The sequence below is a fragment of the Oryza brachyantha genome, chromosome 6 (genome assembly GCF_000231095.2).
Source record: "Oryza brachyantha chromosome 6, ObraRS2, whole genome shotgun sequence".
In the NCBI taxonomy this organism is placed as follows: Eukaryota; Viridiplantae; Streptophyta; class Magnoliopsida; order Poales; family Poaceae; genus Oryza; species Oryza brachyantha.
In genome coordinates this window covers 18,538,011-18,561,115 of record NC_023168.2, presented here as the reverse complement: position 1 = coordinate 18,561,115, position 23,105 = coordinate 18,538,011, and the positions used below count along the sequence as shown (strand labels likewise).

Sequence of the window (23,105 nt, the reverse complement as noted above, 5' to 3'; positions counted from 1 at the left end):
CGGCGACATCCCGCGAAGAGGAAAAGAGGGGAGGAGGGGAGCGGAGAGGCTCACCGGCGATGGGAATGACGGCGACGGGTCGGTGAGGTGGCGGGACAGGTGGCGACGTCCCACGGCGCGGACGGCGACGATCGGGCGATGGGATCGGGGGTGGCGGTGGTGAGACTGGGTGCGGCGGCGAACGGGTGGCGAGAGGAAGCGAGGGCGCTGGGGATGCCCGCCGGCGATGACAGGGGCAACAGCAAGTCGGCGACGGCGAGGCGGAGGTGGTGACGGCGCTGCGCGGTGGCGACCGGCGGCGAGATGCGAGATTGGACGCGACGGCGACGGAGGTTGGGGCGGCGGCGGAACGGGAACGAGTGTGGCGGCGCGCGGCGACTAGGCTTTATAGGGGACACGACGCGGCTAGGGTGGAGGCGGTGGTTGGAGACCGAGTCGGCCCCGGCGGCGGACTCGGCGGCGGCCGTTGCAGCGGCAGCGCGGCATCCGGAGGAGTCGGGGCGGAGGCGGACTCGGCGGCGCCTGGGCTCGGTCGCTGACGGGCGGGGCCCGCCTGTCAGCGGCGCAAGGGAGGAGGGAGGTGGCGGCGGACTTCGCGGGCGGGCGCGGGCGCGCTGGGCCGGCCAGCTGGGCCGAGCGGCTGGCGGCCCAGGCGGAGGGGAGGGCGCGCACGGGAGGGGGCGGCTGGTCGGCTGGGCCGACCGAGCGGGGAAGGCAGGCCGGCTCGGCTGGGCCGACCCGGGAAGGGAGAGGGAAAAAGAAAAAAAAGAAAAAGAAAAAGAAAAAGAGAGAGGAGGAAGATTGGACTTCGGCCCAATTTGAGGAGGAAGGAAAAAAGAAAGGAAAAAGGAGGGGAAAAAGGAAAGCCACACTTTTGCCGAGTTTTAAATTAATTTGCTTGGCCAAATTTTATACTTCTTCAATTTGAATTTAAATCCAATTAATCGATTTACGAACCTCGATTTAATTAAATTAATTCCTTTTAAAGGGATTTTTTCTGAGTTAATTAGGCCAATTGTTTTTTTAATTTCCTTTTACGATTTTAGGCTTAGGATAAAACTCCGGGTGTGACAACTTTCCTTTAGATTTTCACTCAAATTTTATTCAGCTCTACTTTGTGTACCGAATGTTCAATTGAACCTATCCTTTTTTTTGTGTGTAAAGTCCACTGGTTGTTACAAACGTTCAGTTCGATTATGCTGTGTCTAACATATGTTTTGTTTAACGAAACCTCTTTGTGTGGATTAGGCTCAATGATTGCCTAAAATTTGTGTGGCTTAGGCTCAACGATTGTCTGAAATCACACTGTTCTTATAGGATTTATCTGTCTGTACTGTTTAGTGCAGTGGATAATGCATCGGGTTTTTCTCATCAAATTATACGTCGTCGTGGTCGCCCGCGACGACAGCCCTCTAATATATCGGCTCCGCATCCTAATCAAGCTAGTGCAGCGGAATCTCGCCGCAGACGTAGGGAAGTCATTGATTCAAATAGGAGCAGAGGTTGGTTAGAAATTCAAGTTTACGTCAAAAACTCGGGTATTTATGAAAAAAATGTTGCTCACTTCACAAATCTCAATATTTTTGTCTAGCATCAACCTCTGCAGATCAGCGTATATTACGCCCACGATTAATTGGTCAATCTTCTATTTCTAATCATACTGTCCAAAATGAGCACCATGCTCATATTGGTTCATCTACGTCAAATCAAATTTTCTCTCACATGCGTAAGTTCTTTTTTGTGCTCATCATACCTTAATAGGTTTAGTCATAATTTTGCTTAAAAACATTTCACTTCTATCCATGGCCTACCTTTCAGGCACTGTATTTGAACCATTAAACCTTGGTGGCCCAAATCATTCTTGCGTCCACTGTGGTGCCCTTTTTTGGTATGAGGAGAGAACCCGCAGAGAGAGACATACTTCAAATCCAACATATACTTTGTGTTGCAAAGGTGGTAGTATATTGCTGCCACCTTACCGGGCCTCCTCCGCAACCATTATTGGATTTATTGACTGCACAAATCATTATTGGATTTATTGACTGCCACATTATTGGATTTAGTGGTCAAGTCTGTCATCGAATTGGTTCTTTGGTCCCATTAGATGGTCATCGTCCAGAATATACACAATTATACATTTTTGACACAGAACATGAGATCTCCAACCGAATCAATGTTGCTTCAACTTCCCGCGGCACTTTTCATGCTAATGAACAATTAGTTGCTGGCTTGATAGAAATGTTAAATACAAATAATCCAATTGTTCAACTATTCAGAACAGCACGTGAAAGATTATCCCTAGACACATCTGATCAGATTTCCATAAGGCTATTTGGTAAACCAGATGCACATGGAGACATTTATAGTGCACCAGTTGCTTCTGAAGTTGTTGGCCTTATTGTTGGTGATATTGGATCGGCTGATGTAGGGCGAGATATTATAATACAAGATCGTTCATCACATTTACAACGAATCAATGAAAATCACCGCAAATTCATGTCAATGCAATATCCTCTTTTGTTTCCATATGGAGAGGATGGTTATAATGAAAACCTAACATATCGTCCAACACCACGTTCCCAAGCCATCCAAAGAAAGAAAGTCACTCTGTTAGAATACTTTGCTTATAGACTACATGATAGACCAGGAGACTTCAATACTCCATTACGGGGTAAAAGGCTAACCCAAGCTTATGATGTTCATTCTTACTGTTGTGTTGAGGGCACCCGGATATCACATTATCGTACACGCTTCGAACGTAAATACAGATCATCACCTTTCAACTCATTGATTAATTCTGTCTCAAGAGGCATTAGATCTGGATCTTCTGTTGGGCAAAGGATAATATTGCCAGCTTCATTTACTGGTGGCCCTCGATATTTGTATCAAAATTATCAAGATTCTATTGCTATTTGTAGAAAATATGGTTGTCCTGATCTATTTGTCACATTCACATCAAATTCAGCTTGGCCTGAAATTAGGGAGGCTTTAGCACCAATTCCCGGCCAACAGCCCTCCGATCGTCCAGATATTGTCAATAGGGTTTTCAAAATGAAGCTCAATATTTTAATGGATGACATAAAAAAACATGAATTCTTTGGTCCTATAAATGCAGGTATCTATTTTTCCCCTTTGCTTTTGAAAAGTTCTTTTTTTCCTTCCACTCCCCTTTGTGCCTATAAACATGTGTTTTATCAAATTACAACTCTTAAAAAGTATCTCTTCATGCAGTTATCTACACAATCGAATTTCAGAAACGTGGTTTACCCCATGTTCACATCATCATATGGTTGGCCAAAAAAGAACCCCTAGATGCAAAGAAGATTGATTATTTTATTTCAGCTCAGTTGCCGGACCCTGCAATTGACAAAATAGGATATGATGCCGTGTCTTCTTTCATGGTTCACGGACCTTGTGGTCCTCACAATGCCTATTCAATCTGTATGTCTGATGGGAAGTGCACAATATTCTTCCCTAAGGATTTATGTGAAGAAACAACCATATTACAAAATGGTTTTACACAGTATGCACGTCCAAACAATGGAAGAACTGTTACAAAAAATGGATCTGAGATTGATAACGGCTTTGTGGTTCCTCACAACGTAGACTTAGTTGTCAAGTTTCAGGCACATATAAATGTGGAGAAAGTTAATTATGATGGTATGCACAAATATCTTTTCAAATATGTAACAAAGGGCTTTGATTGTTCGAGGGTTGGATTCCACTCTAATGCTTCAAGCTCACAATCATCGAGCGAACCTGTTAATGAAATAGATAATTATCTAGAATGTCGTTGTGTTACTCCAAATGATGCTGCTTGGCGATTGCAGCAGTTTGACATTCACCACACGGATCCCTCCGTAGAACGCCTCCCTGTCCATCTTCCGTTTGAGAACAATGTTGTTTTTACTGAAGATGATGACCTTGAAGAGGTCATTGAAGATCCAACCAACTCTAAATCCAAACTGACTGCATGGTTAGAAGCTAATAGGGACAACCCCTCTGCTCGGCAACTTACATATATAGAATTCCCTGAATCTTGGACATGGCACAATAAAGATAAATACTGGGATGGCCGTCACGGTTCTCAACATAGAATTGGCCGCATTGCTCATGTCAGCCCTTCACAGGGAGACACATACTATCTTCGAATGCTACTTCACATTGTAAAGGGCCCAAGATCTTTTGCTGAAATCAGAACTGTGTCAGGACGTGAATACCCTACATTTCGAGCAGCATGTGAAGCATTAGGCCTCCTTGGTGATGACCAAGAGTGGTCAAATGCTTTAAAAGATGCAGCTCAATGGGCCTTACCATTCCAACTTCGCCAGCTTTTTGTTACAATGTTACTTTTTTGTGAGGTAACAAATCCTACAAGACTTTTCAATGAACATGCATCACATATGAGCGAAGATATAGCATATCGAGTGGTCCGCAACACTTCTCAGGCCAGCAGCTCCACACATCCTTATGTTAGATCTTCTCTTCTTATTGAGTTAGATAAATTGCTAAGAGATGCTGGATATGACTTATCTCATTTTAGTTTGCCACTGCCAGATGATATTGGAACTATTTCTGCACAGAATAGGCTTCTTCTTGATGAACTTAGTTATGATGTTTATGACATGTCATCCACTATAGATGAGGCTATTTCAGGTTTAAATAACAACCAGAAAGAAGTTTATAATGCTATCTACAGATTTGCAATAGATAATGAGGGACATACTTTCTTTGTTTATGGGTATGGAGGAACCGGAAAAACATTCTTATGGACAACTTTGCTTAATTCCATAAGAAGACAAGGAAAGATTGCCTTAGCTGTTGCATCATCAGGGATTGCATCCTTGCTACTTCCAGGTGGACGAACACCTCATTCCCGTTTCAAAATCCCATTGGAAATTACTAAGAATTCCATGTGCAGTATAAAGAAAAATACACATCTAGCTGAACTGATCCAAAAAACTTCTCTCATTGTCTGGGATGAGGCTCCTGTTAATCATAAATATTGCTTTGAGGCATTGGATCGTACTCTACGAGATATATTATCTGATACAAGCTCAGGCTCAATGGACAAACAATTTGGAGGTATAACAGTAGTTCTTGGTGGAGATTTCCGCCAAACACTCCCAGTCATCCAAAATGCAACAAAGCAACAGATTTTGAAATCATGCAAATTAACTCATATTTATGGAATCATTGCAAACTTCTTCAATTATCTGAAAATATGAGGCTAAACTCTGCATCTATTTTCGCATCGGATAGAGAAGAATTAAGAAACTTTGCTGAGTGGCTTTTGAGAATAGGCAATGGAACAGAACCCATTATAGATATCCCAGACCAACCAAACCTGTTCATACAGATACCTCAGTCCCTTCTACTATCACCAGATTGTAGAAATCTCGATGGATTGATATCATTTGTGTACAACTTAGGTTGTCAGACACCAAATCTTACATCATACCTGTGTGAACGTGCAATTTTAGCCCCTACAAATGAGGTTGTTTCAAAAATAAACAGTACAATGATTGCTCAGCTAGCAACTAGTGAGATGTCCTATTATATCTCAGATTCAATTGATGATAGTTCTGCCAACTCTACTGCTCTAGAAGCACTATATCCTACAGAGTTTCTAAATACAATTTCTATAAATGGGCTTCCAGAACATGTGTTGCACTTGAAAATTGGTGTTCCTATAATGCTTTTACGCAACCTGGATCCATCTAAAGGACTCTGCAATGGGACTAGGCTAATTGTCACACAACTAACAAGTCGTGTCATAGAGGGAGAAATAATCACTGGAAAAGCTAGAGGTACGAAAGCATACATTCCTCGCATTATTACAACATCAGCTCAATCCAAGTGGCTATTCAAATTGAGGCGTCGCCAATTTCCAATACGCCTTTCATATGCTATGGCAATAAATAAGAGCCAAGGGCAGACCTTGAATAGAGTTGGTGCCTACCTACCATCTCCTGTCTTCTCCCATGGTCAACTATATGTTGCATTTTCAAGAGTCACTTCACCCAATGGATTGAAAGTTCTAATAGAGAATAGCCCCGAATCTTATGAGAATTGCACACACAATATAGTATATGCCGAGGTTTTCAACCAAATAAATAGACACAGAAATTAAACATCAGTTATATTGTGCTATATGTCCTATATTATGCAATAGTTGAGTCCATTCTTCCAACATTTTTTACATCTTACTATTATACATCTAATGTTAGTGTTCCTGTCATGATTTACTTTGATTTTCTTACTTTTCTTTAAAAAAGTTTTTCTTTTCAGATTTACCTCAATGGATAACTCAGCTACAGGACTGAAAGATATAACCGTTGGCCAGCAAAACTGCAAGGTTCTTGGACGTCTAATAAGGTTATGGGATGCTATAAACATGAAATCAAAATCTGCAGATCCACTAATCAGCATTGATGGCATCCTATTGGATGAACATGTATGTCAGTCTATTCTGTTTACCAAATATTAATCATGCATCCCACTTATTTGACATACTATGTATTAACCATATCATCTTATGCATAATAATGTTGCAGGGCTCAATAGCACAAATCAGTGTGCCAAAAAAGTTTGAAAGACAATTCCGCTCCTTACTGAATCAAGGATCAGTCTACCTAATCAATAATACTACTGTTGTTGATGCTAAAAGAAAGACCTACATCTAGCAACACCAGAAGTACATGCTCCAGTTTAAACACGATACCAGAATTCATCATATGGAATCTAGAGGGTCAACCATACCAAATTTCTTTTTTGACTTTTCCCCTTTTGATGAGCTTCCAGGGAAAGACATACCTTCTAAACCCCTCATAGGTAATCCTACCTTCTAAATCCCCCCTTAATAGTACTCTGTATCAAAATAAAGTAGCTTTTGCTTACACCTCTTATTATACTTGACATTCATTTTTCCCGCTAGATATTATTGGAGCAATAAGCCATATTGGTCCTTATGATTTCGCCAGTCCAACGTCAGATAAAAAGCTCAGGAGAATTCAAATTCAAAACCTAGAGTATATGTTGCTTTAAAACTTTTCACTTTATAATCAATATTTCACTAATTTTTTCATGCAGTCTCAATAATTCTATTATGTAACACTTTTGCAGTCAACAGATTCAGGATGTCCAACTCTGGGGACAACATGGAGAATCATTCAACGAAGAGGCAACACTCCTTAAATCAAAACAAGGAATTGTAGTTGCCATATTTGCTGGTCTCACTGCAGGAAATTTTTCAGGTTGATTTTCATACTGAAATTTTCCTCCCGTGTAAAATATAAGGTTTCATCATCAAACCACTTTAAAAAACGCAGGCAAAACAAAAGCATCTTCAAGCTCTGCTACTCACATATATATTGACCTTGACATACCTCAAGTAGCACAATTCCGCACAAGGTAATTTTATTTATACACTTCGTATCACTTGCACTTCTTCCTTTTCAGTATGTCTTATATTTTATATTAACAAATATACTAACTTACATTTTTCTAACTTGCAGCTTCCAATGGGAATGCCCAACACTTGAGCAGCAACTCCCTAAAGTTGTACGTTTAACTCCAGTTCAAGCAGCAGGAAAAATATACACTTTAAATGAAATATCTACTATGCCTATTTCAGCATTTCAGGTACAACTCCATACGATATTTACGAGCTTTAATTTTATTGACATTGCATAAATTCCTTTGGCCAAGATTTAACTTTACACTTTTTCATTGCACAAGGGAGGAGCTATATATAGCGCCATTGCTGAAATAACTTCCATATTGTCATCAGTTAATTGGTATTACATAGCATGCCATCGTTGTGAGAAAGGGTACAACAATTATTCTAATTCTCCAAGATGTGCTTGCGAAGTATCATTCCCCAAACCAATGTAAAATCTCTGACCTTACTTTTAGCATCTAAAATAATACGAATAATGGCATGTAAATGTCACTAACTAACTGCAATGCTTCAGGTACAAACTCCCTGTGACAATTACAGATAAATCAGGTAGCTTGGATGCAGTGGCATTTTCCTTTATTGCTGAAGATTTGGTAGAGCGTGATACAGCACAGGCTTCCCAAAACATGAAGATAGACTCAACCGATCATCCAGTGTCCCTTAATAATGCCATTGGTAAAACTAAGCTTTTTACTATAGGGATGAATACTGACTCATCTTCAAAGTTCCCTATCAGCTATGTGCTTAAGAAGAGTCTCACAATTGATAACACTGTGTCAACCCGTTTGCTTACTGATAAAGAGGTTAGTACAATCTATTTTTCATATAATTTCAATATTTCGATCTAATAATTTAAGCTATCAAACTAATCAAGCCTTCTAAGAACAAAGATGTACTCCAGCTTCCAGCACCTCCAACAAGGTTTGTTCTTCTCTCAGATTTGTAATTAATTATCTTCATACAATCATGCTTACTGACTGCTATTGTCAAATCATTTTTAGCGCAACTGTTGATAATACACGAGCATCCAATGACAGCACGCCTCCTCAGTCATCAACAATAACCCATAGCATATCAACAGAAAAAAAATAGGTGATTTTTAAAAAAACTATTTGCTTAATTAAAAACATCCATATACTCATTCTCCACTGCAGAAAATCAACTTCAAAGAGGACCATTGATTTCACGAAAGACACCGTTGACAAAAACAAAAGGTAAACATCACTTTATTTAGCCATGCATTCATTTAGTACACCCTTTCATTATTTTATATTTGTTTTGGTTATAAACAAATATCCATTCAAAACTTACCTTGCAATATTTGCCCTCACAGTACTGAAGAACAAGATGTATTTGATGTCAAACGTAACAGACAAGAGTATGTACTACATAACCCCAACCCCCCTCCCCTTTTCAAGTATCATGCTTAACTAATTTGAATTTATTCTAAATGCATACAGCAAACAACTCCAATCTACAAAGGGAAACTCTGATTTTCCAAACTCCTCCAGTAACGAAACCAGCAGGTATATATTTTATGCGTCTACTATACACACCACCACGGTATTCTTATGTTGATTTTAGTGATATCAAAATATCCACTCACTCACATCCTAACTTGCACTGTTTTCTCTTTCCAGTACCAAACAACTTGATCAGGCTGTACTCAATCATCGCGAAAAGAGGTATGTAATACTTCAAATAACGCCAAAGCAGGATCCATATAAAATACTAACTATAGTTTCCAATGAACCACTTCAAATAGCCAAAAAAATCATGTTGCACTACAACCAGGCTCGCTGGACAAATCTACATAATAAGAATGGTACTCCTCTCATTCAGCACACTGACTACAATATTCAAGCAATTCTCATTATTGTATACTACTAATACTAACACATAGTCCAACAAATATTTCAGGTTGACACATGCTGTCCGGCATACAGGGACTCCAATAACATTATGGTGCCACTGAGACATCAAATGCGGAAGACTTACTACTATTTCCCTGTGCATCCATTTTGTTCTTTATCAAACAATTATACCATACTATCTGGTACAATGAATAATAGCATTGTTAATATTTAAAATACAAGCAAAGGAGTTTCCATGTTCTCTATAGTCCAATTCTATTGTTCCAATTGCATATCCCGCGGCAACGCACGGTGTGTCATCTAGTATATTCTTAACATTTACTCATGCCTAAAATTATCTTAATTGTATTCTAAATTTAGTGCAAAAATATGAGTTTCTAATATAAATTATTAATTTTTAGATTTCTGTTGGAGGAGTGTGTATATGTCCAATATTTTTTAGATGTACCCAATAGTCTTTAAATAGCAAAATATTAGCATTTTTTTGGAGATGCCCTAAGCAAGGTCCACATAAGGGCTAACTACTAGCTCTAAATCTTTATATGTCATTAAGAGTTAACATAGAGTTAATTTATACTATAATTACACACAAGCATATACTATATAACCAATGTACTATTAGAGTCTTGTATACACACAGTGTTTTGAAGGTGTTTTGAAGCTTGTCCTGCAACTAGTTATATAGCATGTTTTTATTTTTTTTCTCACTCCTTCATGCAAGTATAATATGACGCGATAATTGTTAAAGCCTGTTTACCTCTCTTATTATCCTCTGGCCGTGTTCTGTGTAAGTTAAGTTATCCGGTGAGAAAAACATAGTAATATATTAGTATATGATTAATTAATTATAAAAAATTATAAAATATATTAATGTGATTTTTAAAGCAACTTTTTTATTGAAAATTTTAAAAAATACATTGTTTAACAGTTTGAGAAGAAAAACGAGGGAATATGTGTTAACAAGAAGGAAGAAGGGAAAAGAACGTAGCCTTACTCAGGGGTGTTTAGTTAAAAAACAAAATTAGGTGTCACGTTAAACGTTTGACGTTTGATCGGATGTCAGAAGGGGTTTTTGGACATGAATGAAAAAAACGAATTTTATGGCTCATCTGAAAACCAAGAGACGAATCTTCTTAGTACAATTAATCTGTCATTAGCACATGTAGGTTACTGTAGCAATTATGGCTAATCATAAACTGAATAGGCTCAAAAGATTCATACTTCCATAATTGTATAATTAATTTTTTTTGTTCCATCTATATTTAATGCTTTATTTAGATGTCCAAAGATTCGATATAATATTTTTGGAGAAAAATTTTTGGAACTATAAATGGGGCAAGTGCGTCAAGTTGAGTGTTTTACTGATATGCCAATGGACATTTTTTTTTCTGGTTACATCGCAACCAGCGATGCGAGTCAGCGCCTCGGAAACACGCCCAGCCTCTCCACCCGCCAAACCGCCTACTACTACTTTTCGACGACCGTACGAAACCCAATTTCCGGGAGACGCAGGCCCGCGAGGCCCATCCTCCCCAGGTCCAACCACGACTTGGTGCACCCAGCGGACTTGTGTAGTGCCCGCGGCCCATGGTTGTTTGGGCCAGCACGTCGCATCCCACCGCCGGCCCGGCCCGGCCCACCTCCCTTCCCTCTCGCACCCACCACGCCGCGGCCCGTGCAGCCGCCCGCTACCCCGAGCTTCCAAGCACCAGACCACTCGTGATCTGCTTCGCATCATCATCTTAACATTATTGCTCTGATCGTTTTACTTATCGGAAGAAAAGGAAATTGAAGAATAGTTTAGGGATAAAACTCTAATATATGTGTTTGCACCCAGCGATGAAAAAGCAAATGTTTAGGACAAAACACAATTGAAAATCATAAAAAGGAACTTCAAATTTAAGTTTAACTCGTAATATGGCCATGCAAGGCAATATGCATGTCCAATTAATGATGGACTGAACATGCTTATAGAGAAAATAAACTTTTTTTAAGAAACCACTTTGATTTTTTTTTCTGATTTTTGTCAAAGTGATTTTTTTTTTGGCATGAGGTGGGGTAGGAAATAGGACAGATGACTTCACTTTTAGCTGACAGAGAGATTAAATTCGGCTTGTAAGTAGTATAAGTGAAAGAATGCAATCTTATGATAATACTAACATATAATTTTTTATATGCACATGCCTCTCATGATCCGTCTCACGCAAATTTTTTATATGCACATGCCTCTCATGATCCGTCTCACGCAGAAGCAGAAGTTTAACGGTGATTTCTTTTTTGAAACCAAAGCGGAATTGTTCCGCTTTTATTAACAAAAAGAGACTTGACTGAAAATCGGGTCGAAAACCTTATAAGCACCGTTAATTAAGAAAAACCGGCTAAAACCTCCACACAAAAGACACAAGATCTAATTACACAATGAGCTACAATAGCGGAGCCCAACATAGGACACCGGAGCCAAGCTAAACACAATACGACATAAACAGCTCCAACATCGCAAAAGAGGTGTTATCGTGACGAACTAGCCACCCAAGCGACCCAGCAGTGCCGAATTCACAACCACAACGATATTGTTGCTAGCATGCCGACAAAGCGATAAGCAGCTTCGACAACCTACAACAGACATCAGTCAAGCCACCAAAGAACCACTTTCTTTACACGGTCAACACGAGAAGAGATTGCACTAAGTCATTGTTACCCAACTTCGCCGCACACCCATCAGCAAGCTGTGCCTGGCGGCGTGGCACCGCCCGTGCTGCCCCGGGGGTGAGCGGCGCGAGCGAGTTCGTAATGACTGTCCCAGTACTGTTTAACGGTGATTTGACCAGTGAAATTTTCAGAGTCAAGAGAATACTAAGGTTCAGCTTTCCGAAGGTGGATGAATAAGAAAAGAAAAAGATCACGTAAAGAGAGAAGAATTATTAGCGAATGATTAGCTAAGTATTAGACAGTGTACCTTTAAAAATAGATTGATATGATTTTTAAAATTTAATATATATATATATATTAAAAAACACCTTTACCTTGTTAGGAAGCATCTTTATATATATATATATATATATATATATATATATATATATATAACGAGAAAAGTTTTCACTGCATCCTGTGGAATGTGGATTCAGACACAGCCTAACACGACACGGCCAGAGCGAAACGTCGGAGCGATGCCACACGATCGTGACGAATACGATCTGTCTCGTTTTGCGCCATTCGATGGGTTCGTGGCCGCGAAGGCACCAAGGGCGATGTGGTACTCCATAATTATACAATATAAACGTCTAATACACAATGAGACTAATATTTTTGCTTTTGTAGAAAAAATCAAACGATATATTTATAAATAAAAAAATTATAAATAAAACTTGTATATATATGTTTTTAGTGATACAGAAACAAAAACTGAAAAATAAATTATAATAAAAAACTTTAAATCTAACTTAAATTTAAATTTAAAGTTAAAAATTTAAATTTTAACTTCTTTTAATCAATCATAACCAGAAGCGGAAAAGATGACCGTGAATATCTTACCCACACCATATCTTACCCACACCATGTGTCAACCATTTCCTTTCGGAATCGTCCTATGAAGAAATGCTACACTTGTGGTTTGATGTAGCACATGCGTTCGCCTTCAATTCCATGAGTGCCTCCAATCCTTCAACAGGTAGCTGTCGTGGACAAGTCTGCGCAGTAGTACGAAAGGTTGGTGTGGCGCCGTATCTATTTGGAAGCGGTCAAAATTTATCTTTTAGCTTATATTTATACTTATAAGCTAGAATATAAATTTTTAATCATAAATTTAAAATTAATGTTACGATATTTTTTTATCATAGTATATCTTTCAGTCTTGTCTTTTAGATGATTTATCATAGTTTATCTTTCGGTCGTGTCTTTTAATGACTAATTAATAACATAAATATAAAAGTTATATCATAAATTATTTTTTCTTTATAAATCCGTGGTTTGGCGATCACCCTTGTTGGCTAGTCCGGCAGGTAGCAATAACCGCTCTAACTGGACAACGACCGAACGAGCCCTCGAGGCCATGTAATGTGCGAGCGTGCGTTTTCTTTGCAGCTAAGCCTGCACGTACGCCGCACACGTATACCCGGGCCCGCCGTCGCTGCTGGCCACTGGCATAACATTTTTTGCATGCCGCCACGAGCGGAGGCAGAATTTTATCGTGGATACTTTTGGATGAGTAATGATTCGACTACCATATCTATAATATACTACCTCTGTTTGTTTTTTTAAGATGTTTGATTTTTTATTTACGTTTGATCCTTCGTCTTATTTAAAAATTTTATTTAAATATATAAAATTATAAATCATATTTAAAGTTACTATAGTAACAAACCAAATCATAATAAAATAGTCAATATTTATATAAATTTTTTAAATAAGAAGAAGGGTCAAATGTAGATATGGTTGTGCTCGAAGGATGTAGTATTGGCTTACAGAGGGTGTAAACGAATCTGGCAAGAGAGCAATGCAGATGGGGATTTTTATTTAGGTTTGGTGGGTAATAGCCCTATTATTATTGGCCGGAGCCAGTATTGTCATTATATAATCTGGATGATTGTTTGATTTTTTGATGGAAAAAAGCAAAACGACATATTTGCAAATGAGAAATAATTTGTAAATAAAATTTTTATATACGTATTCTTAATGATCTAAAAGAAATATTGTAAAATAAACTATACGAAAAGACTCTAAAATAAACTTATGATCCCTTTCCCTACCTCTCACTGATAGCTGTAATTTTGCCGTTCATCCGTCGTGCGCATGGAAGAGATATATAGGACCATAGGAGAGGAATTATAACTATCTTTTCACAAGGAAAAATATTTCTTCTTTTATATAGGATAAAAGTTTTCAAGTTTTGGTACTGTTAGTAAGCTGCCGGTGCCACGTGCCTGAATGCTAATACATACTCCTTCGTTCCTAAATTATATGGGAGTCTGACTATTTACTTATTATTTTCAATCATTCGTCTTATTTAAAAATTTAGTGTAAATATAAAAATTTATAAGTAATACTTAAACTACTTTTAATAATAAATAAAATAAATAATTTTTTTTAATAAAACGAGTGATAAATATTATGAACATAAACGGAAGGAGTACCGACTAATACGGAGTATCGTGGTACTAAACCTCGGTGACCAGGAGTTATGCCGTGACCAGCTAGCCTCCCTACCTCGTTCAGTCGATATCGCAGCCACGTAGCTGTCGTCTATCCATATCACAATCAAATATGATGACATAATTAAAAAAGAAATAATGTTGATTTTATAGACATTATTTTACAAACGTTGAGCCTAGACGGTATTGCTAGCCCTGCTACCGTAACAAAGTAAATAATGTTGTATTTATTTCAGATTATACAATCTATTGGTTTCTCTAAAGTCGTATATGTATTAATAGATCTGTTTTTGCGTGTATATACAAATGTTGGTCCATGAATATAAAAACATCTTATAACATAAAACGAAAGGAATGCTTATATTTTTAAATTTTAAATTTTGCATTAAAATATAACTATTTTAAGCACTATTTAGCACTTATCATATTAATCACGTTTCATTATATTTTTCTTCTATTTTACCCCATCTACACTCACACTCTCAGCTATTCCTCATTTATTGAGGGATGCCATAGTTTTATTTTTAAACTTAATATATGCTAAACAACTTAGAAATACTTATAGAATATATAGAATATATGTAGCAGTTATTTTTAAACGAGACAAATAGTTAAAAACACCGTCGGCTAAAATTCAACTAGCATCAAATGTTTGAAAACGGAGGCAGTAGGGAACAAATTTAGTCAGCGTCGGATATATCAAACGATCCTAGAAAAGTCTGAACAAACTAAAAGTCTCCCTTTACATTAACTTTTGACATAAAAATTTATGAAAAATTTAATGGAAGTTTTCATGGTTTTAACGAAAGTAGTAGGAGTTCAAGCCCGGAGCCCCCAACTATTCATACTAAGGTCAATCTCAATGCACAATTTCACTGTACAGTTTCTGAAACAGCTAACTCAATGAAACGATATATAAAACAACTATTCACAGTGCAACGTTTTATTGTACCATTTTCAAAGGTAAATAAAACATTTAGTTACTACTAAAAGTTTAGTTGCATGCAGACAGTGTTTGATTGCATAAAACGTCTCAAACCCTTCAATACGAGTTTCACTATGTTACCGAGGAATTGTTAACGGTGCCCAAAAGTTTCATGACCATGAAACGAATTCTCTTTTTTCTCACATCTCTCCTCACAGTTTCATGCAAATATTCCTTTTCTTTTACTAATGTATCACTTAATTAATATGCATGGCATCTATATAAAATTTTCATTGAGCCTCTGAATCTAGTCACCTTGTCTTCTACATGAGAGGGGATTTTATACCCTTGAGGGGATATGCCTGTTTATTGCATGTTATCTAAATAGTCATTAAAAAATTTTAAAAAAATTATGAAGATAGATTAATATAAGATATATCACTATACAAACATGCAAGTTCGAATATGATTTCTACAATCCATAACAAAAATAACAAATATGACTGTGAGTTTAATTTGTTGTTTTTGTTATGAATTATAGAAGTCATATTTAAACTTGTATGTTTGTGTAGTGATATATCTTATATTAATCTATCTTCATAATTTTTTTAAAAAAATTTGATGACTATTTAAATAGCATGAAATAAACGAAGGCACGGTAGAATAGTTTTCCCTCGTATATAAGGTCGCTAGCTTATTTGTACACCGGAGAAACAGAGCTAGAGCGCACGGTTAGTTAACGACCAGAGTCCAGAGCACAACCACCAACCATGCCTCAGCAGCACAGCAGCAGCAGTTCTCCTGCAAAGGCCGTGTACGCCAATGGCGACGGCGCCGTGTCCTTCCTCGCCGACAAGTCCGCCAAGGTCTTCGTCGCCGGCCACCGCGGCATGGTCGGCTCGGCCGTGCACCGTAAGCTGGCCGCGCTGGGGTTCACCAACGTCTTCGTCCGGACTCGTGCCGAGCTCGACCTGGCGTGCCAGCCCGCCGTGGAGGCGTTCTTCGACGCCGAGCGGCCGCGCTACGTCATCCTGGCGGCGGCCAAGGTCGGCGGCGTCCACGCCAGCTCGGCCGCGCCGGCGGAGTACCTGACGCAGAACCTCCGCATCACCGTCAACGTCGTGGACGCCGCCCGCCGCTGCGGCTCCGTGCGCAAGCTGCTCGTCCTCGCCAGCTCGACCATCTACCCCGCGGACGCGCCCCAGCCGATGCCGGAGTCGGCGCTCCTGTCCGGGCCGCCGGCGGCGGGCAGCGAGTGGTACGCCATCCCCAAGATCGCCGGCATCAAGATGTGCCAGGCGTACCGCGCGGAGTTCGGCATGGACGCCATCGTGGCGGCGCCGAACAACCTGTACGGGCCACGCGAGCCCTTCCCCTCCGAGGGCTCCCACGTCATCCCTGTGCTCATCCGGCGGTTCCACCACGCCAAGGCCACGGGCGCCGCCGAGGTGGCCGTGTGGGGCACCGGCGCGGCGCGGCGGGAGTTCACGCACGTGGACGACCTCGCCGACGCGGTGGTGGTGCTGATGGAGAGGTACTCCGGCGCGGAGCACGTGAACGTGGGGAGCGGGGGCGAGGGGGAGGTGACGGTGCGGGAGCTAGCGGAGGCGGTGCGGGAGGCGGTTGGCTACGAGGGGCGCGTGGCGTGGGACGCGAGCCGGCCCGACGGCGTGGCGCGCCGGCTGCTCGACAGCGGCAGGATGAGGAAGCTCGGGTGGGAGCCTAAGGTGGCGCTCCGCGACGGCATCAGGGACCTCTATCGCTTCTACCTTCGTCACCAGTAGGATGCATATTCTCTGCAATTTTTTGCACGTGCAGTACTGCTCCTGGACAAGTAAACCCTATAGATTATAGATTGTAGGAAGCACATATGTTGTACGCGTAGTACTGCAGAGGATCTCAATTCCACTAGTAGATGTATGCATATGCTATGGCGGCATTTGTAAAAGTTATCTGGTTTCTATGATAGCTATTTTATGATATAAATGATATAATTAAGTAATATAACGTAAAAATTAATTTTAGAAATAAAAGATGATGATTAACTTTTATATAATTTTTTATTACAATTAACCATTCAATAAACATGCATGTGAAAACTGACGAATACTGAAGATTACGGCAGTGTACAAGTAGTAACAAGAAATAAAACTAGCCATAGTGGCCCAAACGAACCTGTATAAGAATGGGCCGTCGATCGAGCCTGTGGTCCAAAACAACATGGAGGCCCAAACAGCAGAACGGCCAGGGCCCAACAACTTTGCCATTTTGTGGCCGTTGCGTTGTAGACTTGTAGGTGCGGCTAGCGCGTGTGCGCCTGCGGATGCGCGGATCCAACTCGACTCCGCGAAACGATCGGAAGACTCGCTCAAATCTCGCCACGGTTTATCTTATCGCGAAAACTTTTGAGTCCCTGCCCCGTGATTATTACACGATTAGTATGGTTTTAACTTGTAAGTAGTTTCTCATCCTGATAATCACGATTTATAGGTGACATGTATACTAATTAGGTAACACATCAGCACCAAAAGTTTATGGCCACAAAATATTTAGGACCGTTACCAAGTCCTCAGTAGCGTAGTGAAACTTATATTGATGGGTTTGAGGCGTTTTATGCGATCAAACATTTTTTGCATGCAATCAAATTTTCAACAGTAATTAAATGTTTTATTTAGCTTTGAAAATTATACAATAAAACATTGTTTTATATTTCGTTTATCGAGTTAGATGTGTTAAAACTGAAACTGAGCAGCCTAATAACCATAGCGGAGAAACCGCCGGTTTGGTCTACCCTACGCACTACACACCTTTTTTTTTTCCCCTACTGCTGCATGCAGGCGTGTGCACAGATGGAGAAGCTGTCCGTCCACCCACTGGATACCTGCCTGCCGAACCGGCCATTGAACACCTGCCTAGGAGGAATTTGGCTACGAAATCGAGTGACTTTGTTTAAATAGCCTCCAAATCGGGCTTCATTAAAATGGCCTTCTCTCTAGCGTCGATCCTCTAAAATGACCTTTTTAGATTTGTTTGCTCACTAATAATAATTATCAACCAATTAACAATAATTATGACCAAAATACCCCCGAGTAAATCTCACATTTTGCCTGCCTGTCTTCTCGCGTGCGTGGCTCTGTTACTCTGTATCTCTCTTGTTCTTTTTCCAGGAGGAGGCGCCCGAACAGGAGGTCCATGAAGTCGCCGAACAGGAAGTCCAGCCTCGTCATCTCCTTGGTGGCGCCGACCGCGCCGGCGAGGTCAACGGGGGAGTCCTTCTCCCCGCCCAACAGCAACGCGTCCGCGGCGTCGACATGCGAGGCAGCGGATCCGATCGGCTGCACGGGGACGCGCTCGTGGCGCCGCGCCGGCGGGTTCGCGTCGTGGATGTAGGAGTCGCAGGCGGCGCTGCGCCGCCGCGTCGGCCCTGCAGATCACCGTAACCGGCCGGCGCTGGTGGAGGGAGCGCCGTCGGGGGAGCGTCGAGGATCATCGCCGGCGGCGGGCGCACGCCTGCCGGCAATGGGGGTGGAGTCGGGCGGCCTCGGCCTGGGGCTGGCGCGGGCGGTGGAGTCAGTCGGCGAGGGGGCGGGGTTTGGGGGCGTGGGGCATCGCCGGCCGGGGAGGGAGCCGCCGACCATGCACGGCGCCGTCAGCGGCGCCTCCTCCCCGAAAAAGAGAGATACAGATGCAGGCACGCACGCGAGAAAGAGAAGAGATAGATAGGCAAAATGTCTGATTTAGGGGTATTTCGGTCATAATTATTGTTAATTGGTTGATAATTATTAGTAGTGAGCAAATAAATTTAAAAAGGTTATTTTAGAGGAAGGGCGCTGGATACAAGGCTATTTTAACGAAAACCACGATTTAAAAGCTATTTGAATGAAGCCACTCGATTTTGTGGCAAATCCCTTCCCACCTGGTGCTCGTTTCCCTCAACAGAAACGTGCCCAGTTGCGTCATCGCTCGTCGCCGGAACCTTCATCCGCTGCCTACGACTTTCCATCCAAGCGCTGCAACGCACAGGCTGCAGTCGCCGGCGTGACCGTAACTTTTATGATCAGTCGCACTGTGACTACCTGATGCAAATCCAATAGCCCAAGTTCGATCACCGAATGGAAAATGAATTACGATAAAAAAAATCTCAAAAAAATACTGTAAATTAGGATTGAAAAAAACTAATTCTTAATTTATAAGCATAAGAAAAATAAAAAAATAATGCTGGTAGCAAACTGGATACATGAGATTGTGTGCATTCTCTAACGCGTAGTTGCAGCTGGGACTGCGTGATCTCAATCTAGAGATAATAGCCGCCTCACGGCCCACCATGCACCATCTGTCCCTCCGTTCGCCGCCCCGGCGACCGGTTTTAATTGAACGCAAAGACGAAACCGCAAATACCGCCGTGCCCATCTCGTCCAGTCAAATGTCAAAGCTTTTCAATGGTTCAAAACGTCAACGCGAGCCCATCTAGAAGCACGAATCTCTCTTCCCTATAAAATTTAAATTTTTAAACTTAAATTTAAAATTAATTTTAGAATTTCAGTTTTAACTTTTAGAATCACTGAATATATATATATATATATATATATAATTAAATTATTTTTTATTTATAAATATATCGTTTAACTTTTAGAAAAAAAATCATCACCACCGTACACAGGCAGAGCTGGCCTCACCACCAGGGACGCTACCAGCCGCGCGCCAACCTTGCTCGCAACTAATAAATCCACGCGCGAATGGATGGCCGCCCATCAATCTCCCTGTCGCGCCGCGCCGCGCCGCGAGCCCCAATTCCGAAGCCGACGGGGTGACGACGTGCGCGCGGCCGTGCCGCCTTCTGGTTGGGATCTCCGACTCCGACTTGGGAGACGACACGAGACGCTATATAGTGCTCTGTCTCGGCGCTGCGGGTTCGGGGGTGCCGTGCCGCGTGACGCGAGCGAGAAAGCTCTTGCTTCGCTTAGGCTCACGCTCGCATCGCACCCCTCGCCAAGAACGTCATGGCGACGATGACGACGACCGTGACGGAGACGGCGACGGTGGCGCGGCGGCGGCGCCGGGGAGGGATGTGCTGCGGGCACGCGGCCAGGGTGGATGGCTGTGCCGTCGAGGAGGAGGAGGGGATCATGGCGCTGTCGGCTTCGTGCTCGGCGCCGGGGAAGAAGGTGGGCGATGCTCCTGCTCCGGCGAGGGGGCTGCCGCGGCTGGTGCGGTTCGAGGAGTTGCCCGACTTCTTGAAGGACAACGAGTTCATCCGCGGGCACTACCGCTCCGAGTGGTCCGTCCGCGACGCGCTGCGCAGCGCCTTCGCCTGGCACAACGAGACCCTCAACGTCTGGACGTACGTCGCCCCGCCATTGCTGCCGCCTCCTCCTCCTCTCGAATCTATCTCCCTTGAATCTGAGCTCAATCGACTGATTCTTTGTTTCTCTTGCTTGCAGCCATCTGGGAGGCTTCTTCCTGTTCCTGTGGCTCGCCGTCGCCGGTGGGGCGGAGCGGGCTGCCACCGCCACCGCCGCCGCCGCGCCGGGGAGCATGACGTTCTTGGTGGCGTCATCAGCCAACGCGTCGTGGGAGACCAACTCCACGGTAAGCGAAGAAATCTTTGAAACGTCCCATTTTTCTTTTCAACTTCTGACCAGTGACCAGTACTAGTATTTCTTTCACTTTCACTGTTTGTACTCGCAAATTTTGATTAAACCATGGGAAATTCAAACAAACACAAATTTATTTTCACATCACTATGATCAATATATCATAACCCAGAACATTAACATTCCAAGAAAAAGGGTGATATCCCTGTGGTGTTCCAGCTGTGCAGACACTGGTAGCCCCTAAACCAAGAAGAATCTTCAAAGTTCAGACCTACCTACCTACCTACCCCCAGTTCAATCCTCTCTCTCTCTCTCTGAATTATTATAGAATTGAGTATATATAAAACACAAAGCTATGCAATTACCGACTAAACTAATGGAACATCAATATATCTATCCTATCCCCATTAGCTGTACACATCCAAGCAGCAGAACAGCAGGCCACGACGGTGCAAACAGTTGGGCGTGCTGTGTAGTGACAAATGAAAGTTAGGCTGGCAAGTCAGTGAGCTGGACGCCAGCTAGTGCAGGTGTTAGGATGAAATGGTGAGAATTTTAAAGGCAATTATTGCACAGGATTGCGATTACTAAAAGGGGGTTAGTTGCATTTCTGATAGTACTAGATTGGATGCATCTCTGTCTGATTAATCAGGCCGGCAGGAAAAGAACTGCAACGTGTGCGTTAGTCCTTCCTACCTAGGAATAGACACCTTTCTTGATCTGATGCAATTGCAACAAACTTAGGTACCAACTTGCAGCATCTTATCGTTCCCAGATGTGTTATTATATTCTGACAAGAAAAGGAAATGAGTTTGATCCAGCAATAATTTCGTGTGTTTGGCAGCTAATATTTGTGAATGTGACTGACCGGAGGACTACTGATGTGTGCAGAGATTGGTGGGGAAGGATTTGCTGGCGTTGGCCGGCGGCGATGCGGTGGCGAGGTGGCCGCGGACGGTGTTCCTGGCGGGCGCCATGACGTGCCTGGCGGTGAGCGCGACGGCGCACCTCCTGGCGTGCCACTCCCGCAGGTTCAGCCGCCTCTTCTGGCAGCTTGACTACGCCGGCATCGCCGTCATGATCGTGGCTTCGTTCTTCCCGCCGGTGTACTACGCGTTCCTCGGCCAGGCGGCGGCGCAGGTGGGGTACCTGTCGGCGATCACCGCGCTGGGCCTGCTGGTGGTGGCGGCGCTGCTGGCGCCGGCGCGGTCGTCGCCGAGGCTGCGCGGCCTCCGCGCGGGGCTGTTCGTGTCCATGGGGCTCTCCGGCGTGGTGCCGGCGCTGCACGCGCTGTGGCTCAACTGGGGCCACCGGGAGTGCTACGTGGCGCTGTCGCTGGAGCTGGCGATGGGGCTCGTGTACGCCGCCGGGGCCGGGTTCTACGTGGCGCGCGTGCCGGAGCGGTGGCGGCCGGGGACGTTCGACTGCGTCGGGCACAGCCACCAGATCTTCCACGTGCTCGTGCTCGCCGGCGCGCTCACGCACTACGCCGCCACCGGGATCCTCATCAGCTGGCGCGAGGCCGAGGCGGCGGCCGCATTTTTGTGACTGACTTCCGTGGGGATGTGTAATGTGATGTGTTGTGCATGTAGGCGAAGGGTGTTGTGTCATTGGGTTATTGCTTCAATCTTTGTGTATGTAGGACACATGATTCTTTAGACTCTTGACATATCAGAAGTTCGTTGTTGCCAATCCATACATCTACGTGAGGATGTGAAACTGTGAATGTTACTACGAGATTGCTTGAACAGTAAAGCATTTGAGGGCATGAGGTTGAATTCCAACGGGCCATCTAAATCTAAAACCTTTTAGGCCTAAAGAGAGAGTTGCATATGTACACAACCACTTTCAATCCATGGGCTCATTATTTGGGCTGAACCCAATCCAATTATGCGATAGAATCATTGTGCATTGCAAAATCTGCTATACTGATTTGGTGTCTACCAAACAGCAATCAGAATTCCAAACATGTGATTTCCAGACTGCAGAACGTATTTAGTTTTTTCCCAAAAATATATTATCTCCGTTATATATTATAATACTTTATAGTATTTCTTATATTTATATAGATATTAATAATAGGCACATAAAATCTAATAGGTC

The 23,105-nt window shown here is 42.6% G+C and overlaps 4 protein-coding genes and 1 long non-coding RNA gene across 5 annotated transcripts; all 5 read left to right on the top strand.

Moving 5' to 3' along the window:
• Window positions 1-3,443: 3,443 nt before the first annotated feature.
• Window positions 3,444-5,228, top strand: LOC107303361. Its single transcript, XM_015838176.1, has one exon. It carries the CDS (start codon window positions 3,444-3,446, stop codon window positions 5,226-5,228), a length of 1,785 nt encoding a protein of 594 aa, XP_015693662.1.
• A 1,742-nt stretch (window positions 5,229-6,970) lies between these two features.
• LOC121053206 lies at window positions 6,971-7,896 on the top strand. Its single transcript, XM_040525193.1, has 5 exons — window positions 6,971-6,982; window positions 7,133-7,256; window positions 7,332-7,413; window positions 7,518-7,644; window positions 7,741-7,896. Exons 1-5 carry the CDS (start codon window positions 6,971-6,973, stop codon window positions 7,894-7,896), a joined length of 501 nt encoding a protein of 166 aa, XP_040381127.1.
• Window positions 7,897-8,608: 712 nt separating this feature from the next.
• LOC102717908 lies at window positions 8,609-9,582 on the top strand. Its single transcript, XR_005812088.1, has 6 exons — window positions 8,609-8,676; window positions 8,796-8,840; window positions 8,923-8,988; window positions 9,103-9,147; window positions 9,228-9,287; window positions 9,383-9,582. It is a non-coding gene; the product is annotated as an uncharacterized LOC102717908 (long non-coding RNA).
• Window positions 9,583-16,134: 6,552 nt separating this feature from the next.
• On the top strand, window positions 16,135-17,361 carry LOC102717627 (putative GDP-L-fucose synthase 2). Its single transcript, XM_040525500.1, has one exon. The coding sequence runs from the start codon at window positions 16,179-16,181 to the stop codon at window positions 17,190-17,192; it is 1,014 nt and encodes a 337-aa protein (XP_040381434.1). The 5' UTR covers window positions 16,135-16,178; the 3' UTR covers window positions 17,193-17,361.
• Window positions 17,362-20,336: 2,975 nt separating this feature from the next.
• On the top strand, window positions 20,337-22,785 carry LOC102717352 (heptahelical transmembrane protein ADIPOR2-like). Its single transcript, XM_040525296.1, has 3 exons — window positions 20,337-20,749; window positions 20,850-20,997; window positions 21,894-22,785. The coding sequence occupies exons 1-3, from the start codon at window positions 20,409-20,411 to the stop codon at window positions 22,548-22,550; spliced, it is 1,146 nt and encodes a 381-aa protein (XP_040381230.1). The 5' UTR covers window positions 20,337-20,408; the 3' UTR covers window positions 22,551-22,785.
• The last annotated feature ends 320 nt before the right edge of the window (window positions 22,786-23,105 follow it).